General features: G+C 47.4%; 1 protein-coding gene across 6 annotated transcripts in view; it reads left to right on the top strand.

Moving 5' to 3' along the window:
* Positions 1–12,163, top strand: part of vwde (von Willebrand factor D and EGF domains) — a 456,813-nt gene that overhangs the window by 249,457 nt on the left and 195,193 nt on the right. For all 6 annotated transcript variants that reach the window (XM_072509130.1, XM_072509129.1, XM_072509127.1 and 3 more), the window contains exon 10: positions 1,630–1,903. In XM_072509130.1, the coding sequence (XP_072365231.1) occupies positions 1,630–1,903 (274 nt within the window). The remainder of the gene's footprint in view (positions 1–1,629; positions 1,904–12,163) is intronic.

The raw sequence follows: 12,163 nt of genomic DNA, 5'->3' as shown, positions 1-12,163 counted from the left end.
TTGGAGGCAGTACAGCGAAGGTTCACTAGATTGGTCCTTAGGATGAGGGGGTTGTCCTTTGATGACGGGCTAAGTAAAGTGGGCTAATATTCTCTGGCACTTAGAAGGTTGAGAGTAATTCATTAAAACCTGCAATATTTTGAGGGGATGTGAATAGGGTAGATGCTGAGTTGGTTCTGCTGGCTGAGGAATCTAAGACACACAGGGGCAGAGCCACATGATAAAGGGAATGTGTAATTATGTGGAATTGAAGCCCAAGATCAGCCATGACTGTATTGAATAATGGAACTAGCTTGGCGGGTCATATGGTCTACTCCTCCTATTTCTTGTGAACCAGCCAGACCACCTCCGCTGCATCTCTCTCTCTCTCTCTCTCTCTCTCTCACACACACACACGGCAGTCTTTCCATACTTGCTGCTCTGCTCCAATCTTCTGATTGTGGTTAAAAATTGAATCATTATAAAAGGGGAGACACGCAATTTCCTGAAAAGGTTTCAACAATCGATCTGTTTCCTGAAGGTTGTTTGCTGCCCTCTATGGTTTTAATCTGTCAGTGAGGTTGGTGGTTGTGCGGGCCACCTGGAGGGAAAAAATAAAAACTGCAGGACGTTGGGGAAAGTCATACTTCCGGATTTCCCATCGATAACTCCTATTCTTGCACCTAACGTGGCTTCTGAGATAATTTGAGGCTGTAGATTTGCTTCTCCATTTCCCCCTTCTCTCGAGAAAAAGAAACTCCTTTCCTGATCTCTGCCAACCCCCAATAACCATCCAAGCAGCTAAAAAAGAAAAATAGTACTGTAGGATTTAGTGACACATTACCGTGGACATAATGGGTATTATCGTAACTTGGTCATGTTATGCTGAGAAAAACCTTAAACTTAACTAAAATTTTTCAGTTCTACTTCATGTTAGTCTAAATTGCTGAAACTGTGCAAGCCACTTTCAAAAGGTGACTTTTACCTCTATTCGGGTGTTGATTCCTCATCGTGAAACTCCATTCACAAATGATTTTAAGTAATTTGTAAAGTTAGTTTATTCATTATAGTAGATCTTATGTTGGCTATAGAACAACAGAAAATGTTTACCTCTTCAACTAAAATAGATTGATAAATAATTTAAACAATAATGAAGCACTGATGTTGTACTATTGTTGGAGGTACCATCTTTTGGATGTGAAATTTAATTCCTTTGAGTTTCAGGCAGAAATAATGCCAGAAGAAGAACAGGGGAATTTTCTCACCACATAGAAATATTTAATTGAAAGCCATTAACTTTTCTTCAACATTTTTCTGTGATTGTACTTGGTGAAGCACTTTGAATTAAACATTTTATTTGGTATTACTTAGTAAATACTACAAAATCTCTGACCATGAAACTAAATGTATAAAGAGTTAACAATGTACATTGTAAATTGTAACTTTGAGTAAATTAATTTATTACAGTATTATATATAAGACAAAATATATGCAATTGTGTTTCTTGTATTCAACAAAGACTATCAGTAATATGGCTATCAATATAACAATTTTCTTGTAATGGATTTGTTTAATCTCAAATTATTTAGCAAGTTTGCAAAATATCTGTGCTTTTGCAATCATTTCAGCATATTTTGTTTGCAACCCTAGGCGTTATGACAATTACAAAACTGGAACCTTTATGTTGTATAAGAGTATTGTTCGAGACTTTGAAGTACATGTCCGTCAATGGGACTGTGGGAGTCCTCATTATCCAGCTTCTTGCAATTGTGGATTTGTAGCTAAAGAAGGAGGGGACGTTATTGCTTTTGATACGTGTAATGGACAACTACATGAAACCAGGCCCCATTTAGCTGTGAAAAGTCAAGACATTACTGGCAACAATGTTAAAATCACTGAATCTTACCAAGGAAAGAAAGTAACAGTAAGTAGTTTCCTTGTATATTTATTGTTACACAGTAAGTCATTATGCAGTTATTCAATAGAACAGCAGTCAGTAAATTACTGTTGGTGACATTAGTTGATTAGTGGACAGATTCAATCTATAGCTTGAATTTCTACAAACATCAGTTTTCTATATATTTCTGTTGCAAGCTTATTTAAAGTAAATATGGTCACACCACATCTCACCAAAGCAAATCCAAATTGTTTAAAAACGCACTAATATGTCTTAATTTACAGCCAGAACAGTGTTTGTTAAAAGTACTCTTTCATCATGTTATTTTGACTATTTCTTTTGCTAATAGAAATCATTCAACACGTTAATTCCAAATAATTACCAAAATATGTTATTTTGTTGCTTTTGAATATTCATCTGCTAACATTGATTGCTATGGTCATTTCTAATTTTGGAAGTTTAAATGATATATGGATATGGACCATTAGTGTGGATTTATTGATTGGAAACTCAACTGTAATTACAAAGTTGGAGGTTAGAAATATAGTTTTTTGTACTTTTTAATATTTTGGAAGGTAAAAGTTTGCAATAGTCATTCTCACTGATGCTGTGATTTTCATTTTGGGCTCAACTCCGACCTTGGTACGCAATTTACACTCTCTGGGACTAAAGTTCTGCTTTGATTTTGTCAAGATAGGACATAATGCTGACACATCCACGTTCAGATTTTTTTGGACAGAATTTTAACCTTTTGACTGTTCACAGTAGGGGAGGCCGGTAACAAATCAGGAAACCGAAAGATTGTGAAGTAAGCTTCGCTGTGGCTTTCTTACTCCGCCACAACATTAACCTCTCACTTTGATGATAATCTGCACCGGACTTAATATTTAAAGGGACCACGGCAGGGGCTGAATGGATTCATGTTGCAACTATTGACTCTACTGCTGGAGTCTCAACAGTGGGAAGACAGCGACCACCCCCTCCCCAATTATCAGAGACATCCCTGGAAAGAAGAGGTCAGCCTAAACAAGTGTTGTTGAAAGTTGCTAAGGAGGTGAGCAGCAGGAATTTGGTCCTTTGCTCAGAGATAAAATACTGCAAGAGGTTTGATGACCTCATCAGGGCAGAAAAGGTGAGCAGTATGCCACATTCAAGTGTCACTCATGTCTTTCTGACTTCTTTAGCCTTCTCCTGCATAACACTCCTCAGATCAGCACATCTTACAGCTCCACCCATTCCTCTCTCTGGCGGCAACTCCTTGCATCCCTATCTGAATAGCTACTTTACTGACTCTTACCCTCATCTGAATGTCATCTCTCACCCATTCCGGTCAGTCACCTTTCATGAATAATGACAGAATTCTTTGTTTCAGAGACTAAGAGCACGATTCTCTCAAAAGGGAACAAAATCCCTTAGCGAGCGAGTGTAGCCATGTGTTTCCCGGCCATCCACTGGCTGGCCCCTGCTGTTCTGGGTCAGGCCCCTGTCGTGCGGGGCGATGTGTTATGTACTCTGGGATAACACAGGCTGCAACTGGATGGAGCTTTAACCAAAAGATACTCCAGACCTTGAAGTTAGTTCAATCTGATTTATTGACCAGAAGCACAGTTCTCTATGAGTTCGACTCTCTGCTAACCTAAGTGTGGTTACTCTGTCTGACTGAACAAGACTAGTTCTTAGCCACGTGCTGGAGGTGTGATACTGTACATACACCCTGACTCATCCTGTAGATGGTTCATCAGTGGAAAGAGGCGGAGTGTGAGTGCCTCGTGCCTTTTATAGTGATATACCACCCCTGAGTGTCCTGCCTGCTCATTGGTCATGTCCTGTTCTCTGTGCCATTAGCTGCCTGTCTGTGCCTGTCTGTATATCATTATCTGCATATCATGACACTGGGTCTACTCTGGGCTGGCCCTGGCACTCTCTCCACGTTCAACAGCTGTTTAGTTCGGGAGTGAGAGCTGGGACCTTGGAATCAGCGCGGGAATTTGAAAAAGCGTGGGAGCTGCGAGGCAGAGGGGACCATTTAAAAGGTCGCTGCCTGGGGTGAGGTAAGTACTGATTAACTTACTTACCTTGCAGGTCAGCTGTTTAGTTCGGGAGTGAGAGCTGGGACCTTAGAATCAGCGCGGGAATTTGAAAAAGCGTGGGAGCTGCGAGGCAGAGGGGACCGTTTAAAAGGTCGCTGCCTGGGGTGAGGTAAGTACTGATTAACTTACTTACCTTGCAGGTCAGCTGTTTAGTTCGGGAGTGAGAGCTGGGACCTTAGAATCAGCGCGGGAATTTGAAAAAGCGCGGGAGCTGCGAGGCAGAGGGGACCGTTTAAAAGGTCGCTGCCTGGGGTGAGGGAAGTACTGATTAACTTACTTACCTTGCAGGTCAGCTGTTTAGTTCGGGAGTGAGAGCTGGGACCTTAGAATCAGTGCGGGAATTTGAAAAAGCGCGGGAGCTGCGAGGCAGAGGGGACCGTTTAAAAGGTCGCTGCCTGGGGTGAGGTAAGTACTGATTAACAACTTACTTACCTTGCAGGCCAAGTCGATTTCAGCAGGAGCGGAGCAGGCTAGTCCATTTCAGTGGGGGCAGTGCGGAAGTGATTTCTGGGAGGCAAGTCTCTCCTTTAAATTTTTTTTTTTTAAATTTAAGTGTTTAAGGTGGGAACAGGAAGTCGACCCGCAGACTTCTGGGAAGACCCTCACCAATAAATTCTGGTGGAGGGGAAACCAGAGACACTACATGTGTAGTGTCTCCCACCCGCCCTCCTCCTCTAACCTAATAATAAAACCCATTGGTGTGAGGTAAGTACCATATTTTATTATTGTTATTAATTTTTTTTTATATAAAAAATTTAATTTAGTTGTTAGCCAGATCTTGGTAGAAAGTTAGAGGGATGGCAGGGAAGGGAGTGCAATGTTCCTCCTGCAGGATGTTTGAGGTGAGGGATGCCGTTAGTGTCCCTGCTGATTTTACCTGCAGGAAGTGCTGCCATCTCCAGCTCCTCCAAGACCGAGTTAGGGAACTGGAGCTGGAGTTGGAAGAACTTTGGATCATTCAGGAGGCAGAGGGGGTCATAAATAGCAGCTTCAGGGAATTAGTTACACCAAAGATTGGAGATGGATGGGTAACTGTAAGAGGGACTGGGAAAAAACAGTCAGTGCAGGGATCCCCTGCGGTCGTTCCCCTGAGAAACAAGTATACCGCTTTGGATACTTGTGGGGGGGGGGACTTACCAGGGGTAAGCCATGGGGTACGGGCCTCTGGCACGGAGTCTGTCCCTGTTGCTCAGAAGGGAAGGGGGGAGAGGAGCAGAGCATTAGTAATTGGAGGACTCGATAGTCAGGGGCACAGATAGGAGATTTTGTGGGAGCGTGAGAGACTCACGTTTGGTATGTTGCCTCCCAGGTGCAAGGGTACGTGATGTCTCGGATCGTGTTTTCCGGGTCCTTAAGTGGGAGGGGGAGCAGCCCCAAGTCGTGGTCCACATTGGCACTAACGACATAGGTAGGAAAGGGGATAAGGATGTCAGGCAGGCTTTCAGGGAGCTAGGATGGAAGCTCAGAACCAGAACAAACAGAGTTGTTATCTCTGGGTTGTTGCCCGTGCCACGTGATAGTGAGATGAGGAATAGGGAGAGAGAGCAATTAAACACATGGCTACAGGGATGGTGCAGGCGGGAGGGATTCAGATTTCTGGATAACTGGGGCTCTTTCTGGGGAAGGTGGGACCTCTACAGACAGGATGGTCTACATCTGAACCTGCGGGGCACAAATATCCTGGGGGGAGATTTGTTCGTGCTCTTTGGGGGGGTTTAAACTAATGCAGCAGGGGCATGGGAACCTGGATTGTAGTTTTAGGGTAAGGGAGAATGAGAGTATAGAGGTCAGGAGCTCAGATTTGACGTCGCAGGAGGGGGCCAGTGTTCAGGTAGGTGGTTTGAAGTGTGTCTACTTCAATGCCAGGAGTATACGAAATAAGGTAGGGGAACTGGCAGCATGGGTTGGTACCTGGGACTTCGATGTTGTGGCCATTTCGGAGACATGGATAGAGCAGGGACAGGAATGGATGTTGCAGGTTCCGGGGTTTAGGTGTTTTAGTAAGCTCAGAGAAGGAGGCAAAAGAGGGGGAGGTGTGGCGCTGCTAGTCAAGAGCAGTATTACGGTGGCGGAGAGGATGCTAGATGGGGACTCATCTTCCGAGGTAGTATGGGCTGAGGTTAGAAACATGAAAGGAGAGGTCACACTGTTGGGAGTCTTCTATAGGCCTCCAAATAGTTCTAGGGATGTAGAGGAAAGGATGGCGAGGATGATCCTGGATAAGAGCGAAAGTAACAGGGTAGTTATTATGGGAGACTTTAACTTTCCAAATATTGACTGGAAAAGATATAGTTCGAGTACATTAGATGGGTCGTTTTTTGTACAGTGTGTGCAGGAGGGTTTCCTGACACAGTTTGTTGACAGGCCAACAAGAGGTGAGGCCACATTGGATTTGGTTTTGGGTAACGAACCAGGCCAGGTGTTGGATTTGGAGGTAGGTGAGCACTTTGGGGACAGTGACCACAATTCGGTGACGTTTACGTTAAGGATGGAAAGGGATAAGTATACACCGCAGGGCAAGAGTTATAGCTGGGGGAAGGGAAATTATGATGCCATTAGACGTGACTTGGGGGGGATAAGGTGGAGCAGTAGGCTGCAAGTGTTGGACACACTGGATAAGTGGAGCTTGTTCAAGGATCAGCTACTGCGTGTTCTTGATAAGTATGTACCGGTCAGGCAGGGAGGAAGGTGCCGAGCGAGGGAACCATGGTTTACCAAAGAAGTGGAATCTCTTGTTAAGAGGAAGAAGGAGGCCTATGTGAAGATGAGGTGTGAAGTTTCAGTTGGGGCGATGGATAGTTACAAGGTAGCGAGGAAGGATCTAAAGGGAGAGCTAAGACGAGCAAGGAGGGGACATGAGAAGTATTTGGCAGGAAGGATCAAGGAAAACCCAAAAGCTTTCTATAGGTATGTCAGGAATAAGCGAATGACTAGGGAAAGAGTAGGACCAGTCAAGGACAGGGATGGGAAGTTGTGTGTAGAGTCTGAAGAGATAGGCGAGATACTAAATGAATATTTTTCGTCAATATTCACTCAGGAAAAAGATAATGTTGTGGAGGAGAATGCTGAGCTCCAGGTAAATAGATTAGATGGCATTGAGGTACGTAGGGAAGAAGTGTTGGCAATTCTGGACAGGCTGAAAATAGATAAGTCCCCGGGACCTGATGGGATTTATCCTAGGATTCTCTGGGAGGCCAGGGAAGAGATTGCTGGACCATTGGCTTTGATTTTTATGTCATCATTGGCTACAGGAATAGTGCCAGAGGACTGGAGGATAGCAAATGTGGTCCCTTTGTTCAAAAAGGGGAGCAGAGACAACCCCGGCAACTATAGACCGGTGAGCCTCACGTCTGTAGTGGGTAAAGTCTTGGAGGGGATTATAAGAGACAAGATTTATAATCATCTAGATAGGAATAATATGATCAGGGATAGTCAGCATGGCTTTGTGAAGGGTAGGTCATGCCTCACAAACCTTATCGAGTTCTTTGAGAAGGTGACTGAACAGGTAGACGAGGGTAGAGCAGTTGATGTGGTGTATATGGATTTCAGCAAAGCGTTTGATAAGGGTCCCCACGGTAGGCTATTGCAGAAAATACGGAGGCTGGGGATTGAGGGTGATTTAGAGATGTGGATCAGAAATTGGCTAGCTGAAAGAAGACAGAGGGTGGTGGTTGATGGGAAATGTTCAGAATGGAGTACAGTCACAAGTGGAGTACCACAAGGATCTGTTCTGGGGCCGTTGCTGTTTGTCATTTTTATCAATGACCTAGAGGAAGGCGCAGAAGGGTGGGTGAGTAAATTTGCAGACGATACTAAAGTCGGTGGTGTTGTCGATAGTGTGGAAGGAAGTAGCAGGTTACAGAGGGATATAGATAAGCTGCAGAGCTGGGCTGAGAGGTGGCAAATGGAGTTTAATGAAGAGAAGTGTGAGGTGATTCACTTTGGAAGGAATAACAGGAATGCGGAATATTTGGCTAATGGTAAAGTTCTTGAAAGTGTGGATGAGCAGAGGGATCTAGGTTGATAGGGTTGTGAAGAAGGCCTATGGAGTGTTGGCCTTTATTGGTAGAGGGATTGAGTTCCGGAGTCAGGAGGTCATGTTGCAGCTGTACAGAACTCTGGTACGGCCGCATTTGGAGTATTGCGTACAGTTCTGGTCACCGCATTATAGGAAGGACGTGGAGGCTTTGGAGCGGGTGCAGAGGAGATTTACCAGGATGTTGCCTGGTATGGAGGGAAAATCTTATGAGGAAAGGCTGATGGACTCGAGGTTGTTTTCGTTGGAGAGAAGAAGGTTAAGAGGAGACTTAATAGAGGCATACAAAATGATTAGGGGGTTGGATAGGGTGGACAATGAGAGCCTTCTCCCGCGGATGGAAATGGCTGGCACGAGGGGACATAACTTTAAACTGAGGGGTAATAGATATAGGACAGAGGTCAGAGGTAGGTTCTTTACGCAAAGAGTAGTGAGGCCGTGGAATGCCCTACCTGTTACAGTAGTGAACTCGCCAACATTGAGGGCATTTAAAAGTTTATTGGATAAACATATGGATGATAATGGTATAGTGTAGGTTAGATGGCTTTTGTTTCGGTGCAACATCGTGGGCCGAAGGGCCTGTACTGCGCTGTATTGTTCTATGTTCTATGTTGTATGAATCTGCACAGCAGCAGCGGCCAGATAGATAACTAGCATGGCAGGCTGAATTCCAACTTCCATTTTTGTGCCAGGAGAGTGGGAAGACAAAAAAGTAATGCTTCCCTTGACCACCTAACACCCCAAATTACACGGCCATCCGTACTTTGACGGCTCGGCTACCTTTACCATTTCCCCCCACCCATCCACCCCCAGCCCCTCCTAGATCATGTACTTGACAATGCAGCCCTGTCCCCAACAATGACGCATCTGGCCCTTGATGTGCAAAGCCTCTATCCTCACCATATATCCCATCCAAATGGGGTACACATGGCTGCTACAACAGATGTTAGCTATGGGGCGGGATTCTCCGACCCCCCGCCGGGTGGGAAAATCGCCGGGGGTCGGCGTGAATCCCTCCCCCGCCATCCTCCTAATTCACCCACCCCCCAAAAACCGGCCCGGCGTGAGTCGCACCGCCTGCCTCGGAGAATGGCGGGGTCCGGCGCGACTCAATGGGCGCCGGGGCTGCCCAAAATCTCTGGCCCGCGATGGGCTGAAGTCCCACCCGTCTGTTGCCGGTCCCACCGGCGTAAATTGGAGTAGGTCCCTTACCGGCGGGACCTGGCGGCGCGGGCGGGCTCCGGGGTTTTTGGGGGGTGCGGGAGGGATCTGGCCCTGGGAGGTGCCCCCACGGTGACCTGGCCCGCGATCGGGGCCCATCGATCCGCAAGCGGGCCTGTGCCGTGGGGGCACTCTATCCTTCCGCACCGGAGGCCGTGGTCCTCTGCCATTCCAGGTGTGGAAGCAAATCCCTCTGCGCATGCACAGAGATGATGCCAGCACACACTGGTGCTCCTGCGCATGCGCCGACTCGTGCCAGCCGGCGGAGGCCCTTCGGCGCAGGTTGGCGTGGCGCCAAGCCCATTTCCTGCCGGCCGGCGGGGCGCCAGCCACTCCGGGGCCGGCCTAGCCCCTCCAGGTGCGGAGGATTCTGCACTTTGGGGCGGCCCGACGCCGGAGTGGTTCACGCCACTCCGTCCCGCCGGGACCCCCCACCCCGCCAGGTAGGGGTGAATCCCGCCTGAGGTCTCTGGCCTCTGACCTGATTTTCCCAGTGGGGTCTACTGTGAGTGTCCTCATTGTGTTAATCTTGTGCCTTCCCGCCAGAATGGTGGCAGTTGGTTGTGTGATGGAGACGTTCATACTGTGCAGGCATGCAGCTCTATGTTATAAGACTGGTGTGTGGGCTTGTCCTACAATTGGGGTCACTGACAAATATATGCCTTTGCTGGGAGCTTGGCTGCAGTGTGATATGGAGCCTGGGTTTAACACAGAGTGCAATGGGGACTCCCAACGCCTGGTGATCAGCAGATTGAGCATGGCCTCGCCCATCCCCTGTCTTAGACTGCTGATACATGAGAGTTTTCAGATGGGCGGGACAGATGGATATCTCCATGACCAGGAGATCTCAAAGCATTTCCAGGGTACTGGAAGCAGGCAACACTTTAAACAGTCAGGAGCCTGTAAGTAAATATGGCAAGTCATTTTCAAACCCAGCTTCGTGACCCGCAGATGAGTCGCAGGCGAATTTTGGGAGCCATGCGTTGCGGTGTTCCCGATTGTGGGGCCATGTGTCGTGGCATTCCGGATTGCAGGACGTAGTGCCCAATGGCGTGACCAGCTTTCAGAATGTCTGCCATTCCGCGCATGCGTGCCCCCTCAGCAGTGCGCAGGTCCGGAGCCCAGCGAGTCAGAACCCCTCCTCCTGACGTCAGCGCACTGACTTGGGAACACATTTTTTTTTCAAGTCGCTGGAGTCTTGCCTGGAGCAGTGGCAGAGAGCATGTCATGCATTCCGTATGCTGACGTGAGGTGTTCTGGGCTTAAGAAAGATTCTTCCATTTTGCAGTTGCCAGCAGTGCTTGTGTTAATTCCAGGGCCTCTGGTGAACAACCCATGAGGACGAAGCTGAAAACCGGAACAAAGCAGGATAAAGATGATTACTTGAGGTAAGGGTATTAATTGTTCCACTGAAAATCAGGATTCAAAGTTCATATGTGTTATATGCAGGGAAGCACTGGTAAATTAAAGTTTAAAACCCTCAAAACTTCAAAGACATTTGAAGACTAAGCTTAGCGGGTTTGAGGACAAATCTCTTGATTTTTTTTCAAAAGATGCAGTGAGAACTTAAATCATCAGCAGAAGTCATTATCAGAAATGTAACATTGAATGACAAAGCAAGTGAGATCGTGAGGACCAAGCAGCCTCACCTGTCACATTAAATGTAAGTGAAAATGGTGGGTCGTGAAGGTCGGCCGATATGGGTATTGAAGGATGGTTTGTTTGATAAAAATGGGTCCTGGGCAAAAAAGTGTGAAAAACAGTAAAGCAAGTGGCAAGTTGCTAGTTTTTTACAGCAGCAATGGGAAGATCAACCACAGCACCCTGATTCCTAAGGGGATGCCCCAGGTCCACACCCTTGCCACCAAGGCAGCCCCCCTAGTCCCAGGCTGCCCGGCATTTTCCTCCCAGCAAGCCCGAAGACAATGAACAATGAAAAAGATACTTACCTCCTTGCATCCCCTCAAACGTAATGGCACCAGGACCCCATTTATAAATACTTGCACCAAATCGTGCTCGTGTGACTGCCAGCTGGGAGGGGTGGAGCATAATGGGGTGGGGGGGGGGGGGGGGGTGGGGGGGGGAGATTTGAGCTTCGAGCCCATTAATCGCATTCAAATTAATGCATATGAGCTGTTTGCGGGGTGGAAAGTCGCGATGGTCGGCGGGGCGTAACTAGAGACGAGGAATTGATCTGCCACCCTGCGCCAAATCTGTTTTTGATCCAACACGGGATTCCTGATCTTAGCGGGAAGTGTAGAATTCCGCCCAATTGTCTTCCATCCTATCAAAACATTTCAGACCTTATACTTAAAACTCGCTCTTTCTCTCCTTGCAGGGTGATGCATGATCAATTGCACAAAGACTAAAGTTGGGTACAACTGTGGCTTTAATACAGTCAGATGCGAGGCCTCCTGCTGCAGCTGGCGAAATGGCAGGGCACTGGAGGTCATGCATATTTATACAGTTCTCCCTGGGCGGAGCCAGCCAGCAGGAGCTACCGGCGAACCTGTAGTGCAGGTCCTAGCTTACATCTCCAATTACAGTGGATCACCACATTCACCCCCTGTTAAAAATGAGTCCGGTGGGGGTGACGTGAAACTATATACAATTAGTGGAATTATGTACAGTGGTAGGGAAAGAAAGGTTCATGTCGACGGTCCGGAGTCCGTCAAAGGTTCAGCCGGTCCGGTGCTTTGATGCTTCGTTGGGATCGGCGTAACGGTGGCGGCGAAGTCGGTGCTGGCGGTGGTGGAGGTGGTCCCAATGGCGGTGGTGGCGGTTCTGATGCTGGCCAGTCATCGGAGAACTCCGGGAGCGTGCAGAAGTCCTCTTCGTCCTCTTGTGCGGAAAAGGGGAGGGTGGGCGGGGGGTGGCCTGGTGGGGTCAATATTGGCGGCGCAGTGGGAGGTGGGGGGGGGCGCATTGGTGGGGGGCTGT

This window comes from Scyliorhinus torazame, chromosome 6 (genome assembly GCF_047496885.1).
Source record: "Scyliorhinus torazame isolate Kashiwa2021f chromosome 6, sScyTor2.1, whole genome shotgun sequence".
Classification (NCBI taxonomy): Eukaryota; Metazoa; Chordata; class Chondrichthyes; order Carcharhiniformes; family Scyliorhinidae; genus Scyliorhinus; species Scyliorhinus torazame.
The sequence above is the reverse complement of the archived record's forward strand: the minus strand, read 5'-3'. Positions and strand labels throughout refer to the sequence as shown.